Here is an 18038-nt window from a genome sequence, read left to right on the forward strand (position 1 = left end):
AAGTTAAAAAATAAATGATGATAAACTTGTTTATTACAAACACAGATTAAGCCCCGATAACAATGAATGCCTTTTTTAGGTCTTTGTGTGGACACAGTGTGGGGCAGTGTGCTCCATTTTCTTATGTTGCTAGGCAACCACCAAATCAGCTGTCCTGTCAGTCTAATCAAAAGATTATAGCACGAGCTGCTCCCAACCAAAAACAATTTAAAAAAAGGCGCCTCTCACTGCAAAAAACGCTTTCTGTGTGATCGGGGCCTAAGGGTTCTTTCACGCTAACACTTCTGGTGCGCACTCGGGTACCACTGATGTCAACGTTCGGTACGTTTGGATGATGTGAACACCATTTTCTGAACTCAGATGCGCATTGCAAACCATACCTAAGGCCGCTTAGGGATCTTCCATGGTTTGGACTAAAATAAAATAATATGAACACAGTCCAGTTGGGGCAGAGGGAAGGGGGAGCAATCAAAGTCGGGTTCGGATCAGGCAATCAAACAAAGTGTGAAAGCACCCTTAGAAACATTTGCAAATGATCAACTTCAATCTGTTTCACCCCTACAAGCTAGTGAACAACCTGATTCAAAGAAGTGAATTTATTGGTAGCCAGACTGGAAAAAACAATAGCCCCAGGACGTCGCCCTGAAGCACACAACCTGTATTACCAAAGTTGATGGGAAATAGAGCAAGAAAAGGCATCGAAAGTGCTAAAGGATAACCTTTGTGGTCTCTTCGTGTGTACTGTCTTCATCCTCTTTTTTCTTCTTCTTGGTTTTCTTCTCTTTTTTGTCCTTGTGCTTCTTCTTCTTTTTCTTCTCTCCTCCATAATCGCTGGCAGCACTGTCAGAGTTCATGGCATAGTCTGGCTCTGAGTCTCTTTCTACGTCACTGTCCTGCAAGAGACAGCGAAAGTAAAATCAAGCTTAAGAACAAATTAGAGCTATCACTAAAATGCATTAATTAAAAAACAACAAATAAATAACTATATATAATAATACATTAGTGCAATTATCTTAATAATTATTTCCATTCAAGGGGCTCTTTTCAGAAAATATTGATATTTATGACTAACTGCAATTATATTGTAATTTGATTAATAGTCAATTGACGGTTTGCAAATCAATATTAAATGAAAGTTTAATGAAAAAGATGCATTTGAACATTAAGATAGAAAACACATCAACGACATACTATTTTTTTGCGCTTGCGTGCTTTGGCCATCTTCCCCTCCTTGTCCTTGTCTCTCTTTTTCGTCTCTTTCTTTTTCTTAGGGCCTCGTTTCTTTTTCCCCAGGTTGTCCCTGTCCAATGTCTGCCCAATGTCATCGCCATCATCTAAGTGAGAGAGATGCAGGGAAATGAGGGAACATGGGAGGACTGATGAACTGAAATTGACCATAGTTCTTCACAAACCCTCTGAGGTATCCTTCAAATCATTTCCCACTTCAATTATTGAACAACACGAGCGGTGCAGGGACAGAGACTGTCACACAGGAAATATAAGCCATTCCACTTCTGACTTGAACTAAGCTGTAGGACTTAATGAATTAATCTCACAAACATGATTATCTACATGACCTAATTACGACTCTCCGAAAGCTATTTACGGAGTGAATTTTAAGACGGTGATAAATATTGCATGCAGCACTCCATAACATGAGTATTTCAGGTCACTGTGAGAATAGAAGTTACTTTTAGTAAAATATATAAGGACCCTTAAATAGTTACGTAACCCAATTTTATTTCACAAAATGTTGAAAATAGTTGTTCTTTAATCATGCAAGCAATCAAAATCTGCTGTCAAGTCACCTAAAAATATGCTACAATTGTTTATATTATATATTCCAAATAAGGTGCCTGTATTATGACAAGTTTGACATGCTTCCATAAAAGGCGCTTTGACACAGATATCATCTTTCAGAGGGCCAAAGTGGAGTTAAACAGCTCTGGTCATGTGACTATTTACAGCAGCCATGTAAAATCCTTCAAATGAAACCAAACCAAGTTGGTCTTTCATTTAAAGCAAACAGTTCTGTGTAGAAGTCCGTTTGAATTCAAAAGTGCATTTGGTCATAATATGACCAGGTCCAGAATATAATTTAATATGACTGCATCAACCTGACTACATTAGTTTACAACAAAGAAAGACTTTTTCAAGGCAGATAAGATATAAATGAATCCTCACGATAACAAGTACATCTTCTAACTTTCTACACCGTTTCATTCATCCAGATTTAGCTTGTTTGTATGAATGCAGATGTATCCGAATGCCATGTCTGATAACGCAGAACTATTGCCATTGCGCTGAGATAAACGAGTTGGATTCGATTGTGTCTTTGTTGCCGGGGCGCGCGGGCAGAGCCTTTTTTTTCCCGCGCGCTGCAGTCAGGGGCGGCAGTAGCACGCACTCGGGGCTCGGTGACCGAGAGGCCGCGAACCCAGCTGATGCTCCCTTCGTCGTGAACTCTTGCACCTGGGAGCAGACCACCAGATGAACCGCAGCTGAAGGTCGTGGGGGAGAGACAGGTTGCGCGAGCTAATTGATTCACGGTGTGCGAGACAGCGGTTACGCACTTAGCGAGGCCCCAAAAATGCCCACAAACATCAGCACAGCTGCATAGTGACTGGCATTAAAAGTTAGATTTAAGTCAATAAGATTTTTTTTTAAATAAATAAAAAGTTTTATTATTTTCTCAATATTATTTCAGAGCGTCAGCTTAAGGAAACATGTTTGTAACTAACCTTTAAGATGCCATTTAATGCAGTGTGGCACATTAATCGACTGAATAGTGGAAACTTTGGACTCATCACTATCTGTTGATGTCATGCCATAGATATGCATAATAATTTAGCGCTTTACTGACATACCCGAGGGGTGATGACAGTGTACAAATTGACATTTTGCAAAGTGAAAGCATCGCATCGCAGATCTCTGCCCTGTACTGACAGTGGGTCGGGTCAAGTTTATTTACATTGTCACAATCACAACGGTAGTCCTGACGCTCACGCCTCTTTCCGACCCGCATTTAGATCAATGCATCGTCATTTTCCTTATCTGCTTAAGTGCTAAGTCTGTAACCTTCAGGGCAGACAAAAACGACATGGTGGCTGCTTAATGATCCATTGTCGGATCACAGCTGGAGATGAAAAAGCACCATCATATGACAGACCTGATGAATGACACAGACGGGACAGAGAGAGGGGGATCGGTCAACTTTAGCCAAACTCTATGCAACTCTCTGCTGAAATGCACGCGGATAAATAAAGCGTTCACAACGCCCAACCGCTTTAGAGGAGCCAGAATGAAGTATGCAGTAACGCAGTTGTCGCTATCGCAGTTTTAGGAACATTCGCGTTTGTTTCGAAGTGTTTTGTGCCCCGCGCGCGCTCCCGCGTGTGCCGCGGACTGTACGGTACCTGGCGCCGCTCTCGCTGCAGTTTCTGTAGGCGCCGCCGGTGAGTTTATGTCGCTTGCGTTCTCGTCCAGGTCTCCGTCGTCTTCTTCTTCATCAAAATCTCCTCCCTCGGAATTAACCGCCGTGCCCTCATCTTCCTCACAAGAACGGAGAAGAGAGGACATTGTATTCCCATCGGTGACCCCGTTCCGCGAGATGCAAAAGTGTATTCCTTTCGAATTATGATATTTATTTAATATTCAAATCGACACACAAAAAGTGGGGGGCGTTTTTGGAATATTTTACACTACAAGGCAGAGAAACAAAGATGGCCGCCCTTATATTTATTTTTTAACAACCCCCCCCCCTCCCCCCCAATAAGAAAAATCCCCTTACATAAAAATGGCTGACTATATTATTTCAGAACGCCCCCCTCCTCCTCCTCCTCTTACTTTTTCTCTTTCTCTCTCTCTCCAGTCTCCCCTCCCTCCTTATAAATAATCACACTGTTACTGGAGGGGGGCTGATTGCAACTTGTATTTCAGCTCGTTTTATTGTGTGCGCTTTCGCTCTCTCTCTGCTTCAGACGTGCCAAGTGCACGTAATAACGGCCGCGCGCACTGTACACCGAGCGCAGTGCGGATCGAACAAACATGGCCACCTTAATATTCTTTTAAGGCCCCCGCCTTTGTAAAAAAAAAAAATAACAAAAAATATATATACCGGTATATATATGAAACGGGGCTGATGTGAAGTTGGCTGAAGGGGGAGCGCTGCTGCAGCCATGCCCACACTTACATCATGTTGCATTGCTTAAAAATTAACTATTTGAGGTCAGGACAAAGCCAAGCAAGTTTATCAGAGCCGGCCAGAAAATATTAAATAATTAGCTATTTGGAAATGGAATAGATCATTTTCAAATCATTAGCTGCTGAATTACAATAATATTTTGCAAGTACACATATTGCATTTTGACGTTTGGCATTTCATATGCGCATGCTATAAGCAAAACATTAATGTAAGCGTAACTGATGCAAATAAGCTTTATCTATTCCTTCCTGCTTTCAGTTACAAATGTTCTTATGTAGCTAGTCTAATTTAGTTTTTTAGTGAAGTATGCAGTACTTCAGTTCGGTTGGTATATATTACATCAGCAGTTCTCAACCTTTTTACATGCAAATATTGATTTCTCAGCAGTCTCTACCCTAAACAATATTTTTTTAACCTCGACCACTAGAAAAAATTAATTTTTGTTTTAGAAAAGTCCATGACTTTTCCAGGTCTTCTAGCATATCTGAAATCATTTTAAGCAATCTGACGGCCCCCACGACCCCTCTGGATAAGAACAAGTGTTCTAGATGTTCTTTCCTGTGCACACAGAGCAAAAGGCTTCCCAAAAATATAGACCAAGTAAACAGTGCACAGGCAAATTAAACTGCTTGCAAAAAGATCCACGTTTGCAGATGGTAATGACATAGTCTCATAAAGCAGTGATTAAAATGAAATTTTGGCTGCATGAAATCATTTCTGTGTACATGCATACATATATAATACTACTTAATTAGGGTTGAGAGCCTGCTGGGGCCTACAATACAGTAGCTAACGCATTTCCTCCGAGCAATTACCATGGCAACCACCAGACTTAATGGTTCAGGGGGTTATTATGTAGGCTGGCATTAATCTTTTTTATTCTGTTGCTCAGCATTTGATTGGATGAAGCACAGAGCTGCAATAAGATAACCACAGAGAGGAATCGATGAAACACTGAACACATGAATAGTTGATGTGGTATATTCTTCTCACTCAAAATGGCTTGCAGTGGATATTCTAATGAATTATATGCCATTATTCATTTTAATAGCATGCGTTTCTTAAAGTTCAGTGAGGTCGTCATTGAAATAAAGACATATAGATGGACAGAAGAGGTCACACTCTGGGCTTCCACAGTAAAACTCGTCCTCTTCAGGGATGCCGTTTTCACTCAGGGTCTTGCTCATGTCTAAATTTACGCCATTGTGCTTCCAGGTGTAGCTTGCTGCATGGGAATTGTAGCACAGATATCGCTGGAGAATCTCATCCAGAGTCTCCTCCGAGCAAACCTGCTTAGAAAACAACAGCTTAGAACTATTTGGCTGCTAAAAAGTGCTCTAAATACATGTTTATTTTGTGAATGCACATACATAGTCCTACAAAGAGACAGAGCAGAGGTCAAGAATTTTTTCTTCGACAGGCCCTTAAAAAGGACAGGAAGAAGTATCTGGGCTGAATGAAAACTGCCAGATGGTTATTCAGCCCAGAGTTTAAGATGCAGCCTGGTGGCCGCTGAAGCAAGTGAATCAGCACGGTCAGTCTGAAAATGCTTGTAATGCCAGAGGCTCGACATTACTTCCATTTCCTTCAAGCTGGAAAAGGATCAGATGCAAAGAGAGGGAGGGAGGATGAAATCAAAAGATGGAGAGGAGCTACAAAGCGATGAAACAGTGCAACTCTGCCCTCTTCGGTATGCAGTGGCGCAGTGCAAGCATGCAATCAGACATCAGGAATGTGCTCCGTGCAGGCATTTTATCTCAGGAATGCTTAAATAATTAATAAGCATTCTTTGGGGCACAATCCTGAAGTCCTTTTGCAGATGAGTCAGCGTGTTCTGCTCTCTATAACCCATGCCAGGTTAATATTGGCCTACCTCCAGCCTCTGCTCTTGGGAGGTTAAAGTGTTGATAATGCGGATCCAGCGTGTTTTGGCAGACAGCAGCCCAACCTCGTAGCGGTTATTCTTCCACCACCGCTTCCCGAAATCATTGGCCCAGTCAGTGCGAGAGCAGGGAGTGGGTATGTGTAAAAAGCGCCCCCTAGGGGTGTAGTATTGGATGCAGCCAGTCATCGGGTCAACATGTGTAAGAATCTAAAAAGGAAAAACACAACACTGTGAATCCACTTAAATATCAACCCAATAATCATGAAATCATTTGTTCTTTGAGAGTTGACAGGATCTTTGTCATTTGCTAATTTCCACATTTCCACTTTATCAACATTTCATGTGAGTGACAGGTTGCTGGCCCACACCTCATTAGAGAAGAGATGATTGCAAAGTAAGGGAAATTAATCAAATATTATTATTATTAAAGATTACAAGGGCACATTAATTAAAAATAATGATGTACATGGAAAAGACATTTATAATAAATACTGCGATGCTCCATAAAAAGTATTGACAGTTTTGATTTCATGTTGACTTTAACAAAACAACTCGATAATAATACAATTTTCCCTTTAAGGCAAAAAAAACTTTAGTTTTTAGTTTTGTTCTTATCTTTGAAATGATCATTAAAAGTATGAAAATATATTTAAAAAAACAAATGCAAATACTATATTTTTACAAAATGAAAAAAACTTGGAGAAATTACTAAATTAGGCTACTAGTTCTTTGTGTGGGAGATTTTCCTGTACAGTCCTTGGTTTTCTTAAATTACATAAAAATATTAAAATATACTTTCAATAAGTTTTGTAAATGTTTACAGTGGCTTACATCCTTTGTCTTCGGGTCAAACCAGTGACTGATGTCCTTTCCTGCACACTCTGTGATGGGTTTCAACAACACATCACCTATACGAGAGAAATACTGCTTTTAATAAACACTTAATACATACTACATTGCAAAAGTTTGGGGGCAACATAATACGTGCCTTTGTTTTCCCCCAGCAGCGGTGTGAGATCGTAGACTTTGCCCAGGTACGACACCCATATATCTTCGATAGTGTTGTGAAGTGATACCTCCATCGGCGTGAAATACTTTGGCCGCCGCATTTTTACAAAACTCCTGTTTTGGAGAAATAAAACTGTTTATGCGGTTGTTTGTTGTTACTTGCGAGGCGGCCACGGAAGCGCGCACAAGCTCACTGGTTGCTGTGGTAACCGAAGCACAGGGTGAGGAGCGCGCACGCAACATACGTAAGCCCTGAAAACGTAGCACATTTTTTTTCATAAGTTTAGTACAGCTTCATAATTAGACCACGTTAGTTAATGTATTAGTTAAAATTAACCCCGGTCCATTCAATTATATACTTAATCTATTAGTAAATGTTCAAATTAACATAACAAAGATGAAGAAATGATCACTAATGGTTCCTTATTGTACAGTGCTGCTATTAGTTTTTGTTTTGCTTATAAGATTTTCCATTAGAGTATACTTCTGTAGGCTGTTGTGTATTTTTTATATTTGATTAATTTTTTTCCATCATATTTTTTCACCCTTTGGGTAGAAGTACAAAATAAAGAAAGGAAGAAAGAGTGAAAAGAAAGAAATATGGAGAACCTCTAACCCTTAATTAAATAAAAGTAAATGTGATGCTGGCCTCGACTTTCAATTCCATACATATATCCAGAAAGAAAGAAAAAAGTCTTAAAAAATAAATTAAAAAGGACACTTGACAAGTCTTCAATACTCTCTTTTTTTAAATACAGTATATCTTGGAGATCTTCATGTATTTGTTTAGCTTAGAACAAAACAAACAAGAATGAAACATTAGAAAGACCCATGTCCTTAACATCAGTAAGGTCAAAGAAGACATAGCATTGGCATGTCAGCACAACCTAACAAGCATAAACCCAAAAAATGCTCAAATAGCTTGGGATTTCTTCATTTTATAGACCTTCAACTCAAATTTAGAAAGTGCAGGGGTAACTCAACAAGTTTACATAATAGTTTCAAAGCTTTGTTGTGCGACATATTGTTGATTAATTCGACAAAAGAAAATTAAATCCACCAAAGGCTGCGTCATAGACTGCCATCTGGTTCATCATTAGCAAACAGTCATGTAAACTTTAAGAAACAATTCCAGTAAAAAACTATTGTGCAAACTGGTATCAGATCAAAGGTGTCTGGCTATAAAGCAGCCCAAGGGCATGGTCATTTCTGGTGGTTTTATGCAGTTGCAAATGTAAAAAAAAAAAAAATTATTAATAATTATGGCACAGTCTAAAAGAAACCAAAACCCTAAATTCTGGAGTGTTATTCAAAAAGGCAGCATATGACAGCATGAGAGAGATAAAGTAACGTTAGAGATGTCACATAAGTCAATGAAGGATAAAAAATGTTGAGCCTAAATGACTCCGCTGGGTTTAAAGGATTCGTTCACTTCCAGATCGAATACCTTGCCATCATTTACAAACCCTCCACTTGTTCCAAACCTGTGTGAGTTTCTGTCTTCTGTTGAACACATACAAAAGAAGATATTCTGAAAAATGTTGGCATATCAGAAACAGTTGATGAGCACCATTGCTTCCACGGCAGAAAAAAAAAATACTGTCAACTGTTTGGATACCAACATCTTTCAGAATATCTTCTTTTATGTTCAACAGATGACAGAAACTCATACAGGTTTGGAACAAGTGGAGCGCGAGTAAATGATGACAGAATTTTCATTCTGGAAGTGAACTAATCCTTTAAGACTCCAAGTTCATCTAGACTCCTTGTCTTTAAATAAAACACCGAACTAATAGTGTTTGCCAGATCAAGTCATTTGCTCCTGGAGAAGTCCAGCAGCCTGTGGATTCAAGTCTCAAGAACAACAAAGAAAAAAAAAACCTCCTCCAATAGATAAGATAAGATTCCTCCAAAGTTCAGTTTAGATAAAGCTGGTTCTCTAGCCAGGTTTCTTAGTCCAAGTCATTGTCCGTTTATACTGCATCAGCCACTGTTATCAGTGTCGATGGAACTTGAAGTGAAAGTTTCCGCCCTCAAAGGGGTTGAAGCCAAAGGGCCATTCTCTGCTTCCTCCACCTCCTCTACCCTGCTGGTTCTCAGGGTCCAGGGGGTCCTCGCCGGAATCAAACTTCTGACGCATTTCTGTATAGAAAGCAAAAAAGAATCATCCATATATCTGAAGTTAATCTTCATACACAATATTTTTTAATGTTTTTGAAAGAAGCCTCTAATGCTCAACAAGGCTGAATGTATTTGATCAGGAATACAGTAAAAGCATTGTGAAAAATCATTATAATTAAAAAAAAGGTTTTTCTTTCGTAATATATTTAGAAAGTAATTTATTCCCGTGATGCAAAGCTGAAATTTCAGAAGCCATAACATCAGTCAAGTTTGGTCGATTTAATGCATCCTTGATGAATAGAAGTATGAATAAATTTCTTTCTTACCCCAAATTTTTTAACTTGGTACTGTATCACGGTTTGCACAAAAATGTTATATTAATATAATATTAGATAATATTATTACAATGTAATAGAAACATTTTATTTTAAATTAGAATAATATTTCACAACATTACTGTATTTTTATATATATAATATATATTAATATATTTATATATAAATAAATGCAGCCTTGGTCAGCACACTTTTGACCAGTAATGAACATCCAGCGATAAAAAAAGCAGAAAAACAAAATGTAAAAAAAAAAAAAAAAACTGACTGACTGACAATAGAAATTTTCAATAACTGACTCATAACAGACTGATAAGGGCTTCATGGTTCATTTAGATTTTGCGGTCATTTTCCTACCTGGATCTGTGAGTACTTCCTTTGCTGATGCGATATCAATAAACTTATTTTCTGCTTCTTTCTTGTCTGCTTCAGACTGGAAATTATCAGGATGCCACTGCTGAGCCAGCTTTCTGTACGCTTTTATGATTTCCTGTTTATTGGCACTCCTGAAAACAAGTGAGAAGAAACAAGCATTTCAGTCAAACCATCTTCTTTTGGCTTACACAAACAGGTATACACACTACGGATATTGTTACTACTGCAGGTGCCCCAGCAACAACCTTTGAGCAGATTGGCTGCATCATTCCCATAAAACAGGACAGAAACAGTTTGGGTAGTAACACAGTCTGCAACGATTTCAGGCACGAGTTCGATCATCAGTCATTGAGTTACCTGCCGACCCCCAGGATCTTGTAATAGTCTCTCTTGCGAGACTGCTTGAGGAGCTTCTTTGCTCGTTCAAGACCTTCACGAAGCTCTTGGTTTTCCTGGTCAAACTCCCGTGCCTCCTGATAGTCTTCCACAGCTGAGAAGAGGAACAGAGGAAGAAACATGAGTTTATGCAAACAAAATTAAAAGGTTAGAATATTCAGTACATCATATAGTAATCACTATAGTAGTAACCTTTCTCATATTCCTGCTGTAGGATGTAGGCCTCCGCTCGGTCCCGGAGGATGTGGATATTCTGAGGTTCTCTCTGGTGGGCTTCTGAACAGATGTCTACGGCCTCCTCAGCACTCTTCATCTGTAGGAGTCACAAGAGAGTGGGAGAGGAAACCATAACCAGTGAGGCTAGACACCAAAACCAGACTCTTGATGTTCTTACTCTTATTAACTTCTAACCATGTGAACATGCACATACATTATAAATGGCAATTATCATGACAGCTAGACTAGAGGGGGTTTCATCCCCATTAAAAGCTGTGAAATAGCTAAACTACAATTTGTAAATGAACATACTTTGACTAAGCAGAAGCAGATCCTCTCTTTTGCTTTATTAGTGTAGAATGCCACATTCGGCTCTGTTCGCATCACAGATTCGTACTTCTCAATGGCCTCCTGATACCTGCCATTCAAGAGGAGACGTAAACGAAAGACAAAATTATTAAATCAGAACTGTAGAGCTTGCAATAATACAAATGATGAAAAATTAAAAAAACTGATGGAGATATAAAACCATTCAAAACCAAATCAGTTATATTTGTAAAAATAAATCCACTTTTTTATTCAACAAGTGTGTGTTATTAAACTGATAAAATGCAGACCTGCCAACCTTCAGGTACCATCAGCGTGGCGGGCGGGTTATGGGTGTTGGAGTGGGGGTAAACAGTTTACAGTTTTACTTACAGTTTTTTTGTTTACGGTTTAGTTAATTTTTGCAATTTGCAAAAACTCCAGTACACATATCCTTAAAAAAAGTGTGTTTTGACTGATTTATTGATAAAGATTTCTTTTAAAAGAATTTCAAACCTTTCAACGTTAGTGCATGCAATAAATATGAAATGTGTGATCAAATAAATAAAACAATAAATATAGCACAAAAAAAATATTATACATTTTAAAAATAATAACAACTGTAATATAACACATCTCAAACAAAAGCCAAAAACTCAAAAATGAATTTGAGTGAGGTAAACTGAGCCTAGACGTGAATTAAAAGGTAATTTCAAGAAGTGAGAGGGAAGAGATGTTTTCAGCACCTCTGTTCTGAGATCAGCTCTTCTGCAGAGTCCAGCTGCTTGCTGAGCTTCTTGACCTGTTTGTAGTGAGAAAAACACTCCTTATCATCCTGATCCAGCTTCAGACACTCACGGACCTGACTGAAAACAGAAACAAAGAGGGAAAGATAGAGTGAACAGCAGCAAAAGGAGGAGACACCTTTCCTTTTAGCTTCACACAAGATTGGTATATTATAACTACTGTATAACAACATGCACACACAGTCAGTGTGTGGGATTGACAACTGTATTAAATAAAGGTATGACTGTAAAATTGTCCTTGAAACGGCTTACAGGAGATGCTGTATTGTTTAATAACCAAAGAATGAGGCTGTCTGTCATTCATAATGAATGGCATACCTAAGTGAGTCGTGATGTTCGCCCAAACTGTAATGTAGTTGACTGAGTTGGAGGAAGGCTGCTCGGTTGTCTGAACGGAGACGTGTTGCTGGTGTCAGGTCCATGATGGCCTTCCGTGGATCCCCGAGTCGGATGTAGCACTCGGCTCTTAGTTCTCGAGATTCGGGGTCCCAAGGAGAGAGCTGGAAAGCAAGGAATAGATTACATAGAACAAAGCTAGATGACAATGAAGCATACGTGTTTTTGAATCTCCAGAGGCATGCTAAGTTTAAACTACAACGTTTGATATGTTATTTGTTTTTTGCATTTTATTTGTAGGGCCACTAATTTAACAACTCAAAATCAAGTGCAATAATACAGAAATAAAGTGATATGTGATAAAATGTTAAATAATTAAAAAGCACTTCACCTAAACATAGTCCAAAACTTTCATATTTTCAGTGAACAATGACTTAATACCATTAAAATACTTTTATTCAGTAAGAATGCATTAAATTGATAAAAAGTTATAGTACAGACATGTATAGAGTTACATTTCTGTTTTTAAATAAATGCATCCTATTTAATAAAAACGTTTCCACAACAACAACAACAACAAAAAAAAGAATAATATTAAACAGCACAACTGTTTTCAGCATTGCTGATGAGAAATGTTTCTTGAGCACCAAATCAGATTTCTGAAGGATCATGTGACACTGAAAACTGGAGTAATGGCTGCTGAAAATTCAGATTTACCATCACAGGAATAAAGTACACTATAAAATCTATTAAAATAAAACAGTTTTAATTTGTAATACAATGATAACATCTTTCTTTTTTACTTGGCTGAATTATCCCTTTAACATTACTATTACAGCAATATATATTTTAAACACCTGTTGTTTCATGTGCATTTTTGATCTCCAGACTAACTCACCTCTATGACTTTCTCCAGCACCTGGACAGTAGTGATGTCGTCGCCACGGTGATGGGCCTCATGTGCCTCTTTCTGGAGCAACTCCAGATCATCGGCCTTGTGGAGCTGATCATGTGCTTCCTTGTGATCCGGGGAGCGATTCAGCTGCAAGAGAAAGAAGTTAAGAGAGCAGTAGACAGGAAATAGAACCGAGCACAAAGTTGATTCAGATTGTGATCTGGTTTGAGAATTAAGTTGGTGGGTTATAAAAGTATAAGGGAATTGTTCTGCTCACTACTGCTAGAAAATCTTCCCTGGCCTCTTCAGTATTTCCCTGTTTCAGTAGAATATTACCCCTCTGCAGTCTGGCCTGAACAAAAGAAAAACACACACCATAAACATGTATATACGGTACAGTCACCTATACCTTAATTTAATTTCACAACAACAAAAATAAACTCACAGCAAGGAAGTCTGGCTTGAGCTGTATGGCCTGGCTGAGGTCAGGCAGCGCTGACTTGGACTTGCCCATAGCCAGGAAAACAGCAGCTCGTTTGTAGTATGTCAGGTAGTTCTTCGAGTCAACCTCTGTTTAAGACGTTTGCATTTGTTAATGAACTGCAGCTTTTCTTTATTCTAAATGATCTACATCAAACTGAACCTAAATGCATTTTAATACTGATAAGCCATGAAGTAAACAACAAATTCGGGGTCGGTACTATTTTTTCATGTTTTTAATAGTCTTGTTTTCTCACAAAGCCTGCATTTATTTCATCAGAAATAAATATTGTGAAATTGTTTTCTATTTTAAACCATAATTTATTTCTGTTATGGAAAAGCTACATTTTCAGCAGCTATTACTTCTGTTTCATCCATGCCACAAGGATGCACTGTTTCTATGTGTACTGTATTTTATGGAATGATATTCTAGACTTTATTCAAAAGGAATTGCAAACTGTATTTGCAATTGCGTTTTCAATTTGTGGACGCATAAAATGTGACATAATCCAAACGCAAATGCAAATTGCGCATTACCGTTTGCATTTTCGTTTAAGCAAATGCACAGTGTCTGCCAAATTTAAAATGGAAATGCAAAGTCCAAAGTTTGCAATTGTGTTTCCCATTCCCTTACGAGCTATGAGCCTGTCATATTTAAATAGCAATATTAATTACCACATTTGCCTTTTCACTCTCTCTGCACTGTGCATGTAAACTGCCAAAACTCAAATGGAATCGCAATTCCTTTTGCATTTAAATTTCCAACGTCTACACGGAAACCTGTCAATCAAGTGACAGGGCCATTTTATTGGGCGTGTTTGCATTGGGAAGTGACGTCACTCACAGTCGACGGTAATAAAAGAGGCAATTGATATAATATTTTGTTTCATTTGTAATGACTGTATATATACACATTTTCCTGAACTAAGTACATTTCTGCTGCTATTATTATGTTTAAATGAAAAATTAGAGGAGGCAGTGGTATTTCATATCCTTTTTCGTTTTATTGTAAATATACAGTGAGGAAAATTGCAGTAGTCAAGGCGAGCTGACATGTTATCAAGTACGCTGCTGTTTGCAGAATTACCAGACCTGCGTCCTCGCAGACATCACACTCCCATCCAGAGTCGAATGCACAAAGTCTGAACTACTGAGGATGCAAGTCCAAAACATAGACTGTATAAATCAGTGTACTCTGTATTGAGAAACGCGCGCAGACCTACGTCACCAGTCTATTTGCCTATTCTTCCCGGTGTTACGGTTTATCTGGTTACCGTGTTATCTGGTGACCAACTTCCTGGTTCAGGTCTCCGCTACAGATGTGCTGGAACGACGGCAGCAGATTCGGCGATTCTGAAAGCCCAAACTGACGCGATATTAAGTGTTTAATAAACGCAGACTTGCTCATTGCATGATTCAGATATTCTTGTAATGAGTACAAGTTATTAGTATGATCGCCCGTTTTGCGGCTGAAGTAGGTAGGATAAACAAAAAAATAAAAATAAAGTACGTCTGTGTTGGAGCGGGTTTCGAACACGCGCTAAAAGACGGCATGCCACGAGACGACAGTCACAAGCTACCGATCTACACTGAATCAGCTCCAGATCTCTGGATTCAAGACAGGACTCTCAGCGTCACATCGGGCAGCTGCTGAATCAAGGAAATGTGACCGTGTTAACTTGTGACCTGTGTTTACCTATTATGAAAATAAACCATAGTAGAACACTGACTACATTTTATGGTTCATGATGTTAAAGAACATTTCATAACGTCTCAGACAACTGTACAATTGTGGCTACTGTGGTTTAATTATAAACACTATCGATAACTCATATTTATCATAGTAAAAACATGGTACATTTTAGTATGATCGAAGATACAAAAATTCTACTAGAACAGACTCGTATATGTGCATTCCCAGAAGAGATAAGAAATGGATTCATGTTCAGCACCACAAAAAGAACAAAGTGTCAATATCAGGAAACATCTTTTTTAAGTAAAGCTTCACAGGATAGAAAAGATGAAGTAATTTGTAAGACACATCCTTAACCTTATAGGTTATTAAGTATTTAGATGACAAAGTCCACACTAATTAATTAATAATTATTTATTACCGTCGACTGTGAGTGACATCACTTCCCAATGCAAACACGCCCAATAAGATGGCCCCACCCCTGTCACTTGATTGACAGGTTTCCGTGTAGACGTTGGAAATTCAAATGCAAAAGGAATTGTGATTCCATTTGAGTTTTGGCAGTTTACATGCACAGTGCAGAGAGAGTGAAAAGGCAAATGTGGTTATTAATATTGCTATTTAAATATGACAGGCTCATAGCTTGTAAGATATGGGAAACACAATTGCAAACGGACTTTGCATTTCCATTTTACATTTGGCAGACAATGTGCGCTCGCTTAAACGAAAATGCAAACGGTAATGCGCGATTTGCGTTTGGATTATGTCACATTTTATGCGTCCACAAATTGAAAACGCAATTTGAATAAAGTCCGGAATATCATTCCATAGTATTTAGCTTTGATTTGAAAGAAAACAGCACATCCTTGTGACGCCGAGGACAAAGAAGAGCTCACGCAGCACGGTGAGTGAATTATTGAATTAAGTCAAGCCTCCAGGTTTTCATACAAAATATCTTAAATTGTGTTTTTACGAGATTGGGCCGACATGGGGGTAAGTGCTTAATGACAAAATTTTCATTTTAGGGTGGAGCATCCCTTTAATGTCAACGTCATGCATTCAGTTTTCATTTCTTTAAAAAAAAATCTCACTGAGCCAAATTTGTTGAATGGCAGTGTAGCCTTCAGGTGCGATTATGTTTGAATATGTCTTACCGACAGCTGAATGATAGTGAGACAGGGCCTCAGCCAGCTGTCCTGCTGCCAGCAGTTTACGGCCCATTTCCAGATGATGCTCAATCTCAACAGGTGTTGCTCCTAACATAAAATAAAATAAAGAGAGAGGTGACTTGCACATGACACCTGCTGAATTTTATAATGATTCTGTTTTTTTGAGGCAGCTTTGAAAACCCTCAAACTGCCTGATGGGATTGAGTTTACATTCCTTAAACTTACATAACCAAAACACCAAGCCTTTTTGTAGTGTCATAATAACGAAACTCCTCAAAGGTAATTCAACATGGCATACCACTGCATTTATGTTTTTCAATTAACAAAGACAGAACAAAAAGTAAAAACCATGCAAACGGCACCCCGCCCAAAACCTAAAATGATTAACTAGTACCTCTAATCCCTCTAGTACAGTTTCTGTTCAACATTAACCAATAAAGATTTTTAAAAGCTTTAAATGTATGATATTAACAACTCCGAAGACAAGGTAGATGGTCATTACATGTTTGAATGTCACTATAATGCATTCGTAATTAATTAAAAACAAACTATCACCTCTAGATCTATATAGTACATTGGTATATCAAAAAATTAATAAATAAAAATCAATAAAAATCAGTGTTTATGTCCAATAACAATAACATGGTAGTACTATGGTGCTTCACTGTTTGAACAAAATCAGATTCTCAAGGAAAGTAGTTTTAAATAACGTCTGTGCTCCAAATCCTAGATGTCACCCTAGACAGTGTACTTGGGCATCAGAGGGCATCAAAATGCTGTCTAGATAGGCACCTTTTTAAGTTTTAAAGGTTAATATGATATTATATACTACTATTTGAAAGTCTTCTTTCTTGACTCTTCCTGTTGAGCACCTGTGGAGGTGTCATGGTAGAATTATAGTACGAGATGATGGTGGCATGATATTCTGATATCTAGGCTATTTAATTATTATCTTATTCCTGTACTAAAATGTTAAGTGGTACTTCAAAGAATACCATAGTATTACTATAATCCTTGGTACATGGTAATACTATGATACACCAACTGGGGGGTGGGACTGGTTTCCTTTCAATCTAAGCAAGCTCTCGGGTGTGAATGAAAAGTAAAATCTCACCGTCCAGCTGTAGGTCCAGGAGCACACAGAGCAGAGACAGGGAGGACAGGACACTGCTCAAACCTCTCCGCCGTCCCGACTCCATGATCACATTTATCACACCCCTGATATTCAACCCTGTGCCTTTCCAGTCTAATTCGCTACTCGCAGTAGGCCAGAAACAGTATATATACTCAGATCATCATAACAGCGTCATATTCGGCAATAATTTGGCAATAAGAAGATGTTTCTGTTGTCCGGGTTATAAATATGTCCGAGTGGAATGAAGGAATGCGCAACTCTAGTTCCGCGTGTCTCGCAATAATCAACACTCTGTCGACTGCTGAGGGGGAAAAAACGTGTTTTGTCATATATAGGGAGTTGCTTAGCCCAGTGTGACAGTGACCGTGCACAACAGGTGTCTGCCACGTACTTTTGGAAGTCTCTTTCTGAACCTCCTGGTTGTACAATTCAAATCGCCCTACATATCTGCGCGGTGACTGGCTGCTCACCTCCGTGTTGGCCGACATACGTGCGTGGTCCCGTCCTATTGGCCGAATTATTTGAGAGCACTGTACGGACACGCCCTTGTCCTGCAATGGACTGATAGCTGATATGTTTATTCTCTCCTGGCCTTTAGTCTCGATAGTAAAGGAAACAAGCGTTACCATGATAAATAATCTATTCTATTCTATTTAAATTAATACATATATATATATATAT

At 38.6% G+C, this 18038-nt stretch overlaps 3 protein-coding genes across 7 annotated transcripts in view; all 3 read right to left on the reverse strand.

The window, feature by feature from the left end:
* The window catches only part of LOC132103072 (chromodomain-helicase-DNA-binding protein 3-like), a 55411-nt gene extending 51667 nt beyond the window's left edge, over positions 1-3744 (reverse strand). For 3 of the 4 annotated variants that reach the window (XM_059507898.1, XM_059507890.1, XM_059507882.1), the window contains exons 1-3: positions 3417-3744; positions 1192-1334; positions 720-893 (exon numbers count right to left, since the gene is read on the reverse strand). In XM_059507898.1, coding sequence (XP_059363881.1) covers positions 720-893; positions 1192-1334; positions 3417-3579 — 480 coding nt within the window. In that variant the 5' untranslated portion in view covers positions 3580-3744. Of the gene's footprint in view, positions 1-719; positions 894-1191; positions 1335-2867; positions 2974-3416 lie in introns of those variants that run through there. The other variant, XM_059507906.1, reaches the window with a different exon arrangement.
* Positions 3745-4764: 1020 nt separating this feature from the next.
* Positions 4765-7319, reverse strand: LOC132096869 (cytochrome b5 domain-containing protein 1-like). Its single transcript, XM_059502531.1, has 4 exons — positions 7078-7319; positions 6921-6997; positions 6078-6296; positions 4765-5493 (listed from the first exon to the last, which is right to left on the reverse strand). The coding sequence occupies exons 1-4, from the start codon at positions 7196-7198 to the stop codon at positions 5266-5268; spliced, it is 645 nt and encodes a 214-aa protein (XP_059358514.1). The 5' UTR covers positions 7199-7319; the 3' UTR covers positions 4765-5265.
* A 1557-nt stretch (positions 7320-8876) lies between these two features.
* LOC132096876 (dnaJ homolog subfamily C member 3-like) lies at positions 8877-17833 on the reverse strand. 2 transcript variants are annotated; one of them, XM_059502553.1, is made up of 12 exons: positions 17337-17833; positions 16208-16309; positions 13326-13450; positions 13158-13232; positions 12884-13027; positions 11968-12149; positions 11590-11709; positions 10850-10955; positions 10514-10634; positions 10283-10415; positions 9908-10056; positions 8877-9239 (listed from the first exon to the last, which is right to left on the reverse strand). In XM_059502553.1, the coding sequence occupies exons 1-12, from the start codon at positions 17419-17421 to the stop codon at positions 9094-9096; spliced, it is 1488 nt and encodes a 495-aa protein (XP_059358536.1). In that variant the 5' UTR covers positions 17422-17833; the 3' UTR covers positions 8877-9093. The 2 variants fall into 2 exon arrangements, with proteins under 2 accessions (XP_059358536.1, XP_059358526.1); XM_059502543.1 differs by having other exon boundaries at positions 16208-16315; positions 17334-17833.
* Positions 17834-18038: the final 205 nt, after the last annotated feature.

This window comes from Carassius carassius, chromosome 2 (assembly GCF_963082965.1).
Source record: "Carassius carassius chromosome 2, fCarCar2.1, whole genome shotgun sequence".
Classification (NCBI taxonomy): Eukaryota; Metazoa; Chordata; class Actinopteri; order Cypriniformes; family Cyprinidae; genus Carassius; species Carassius carassius.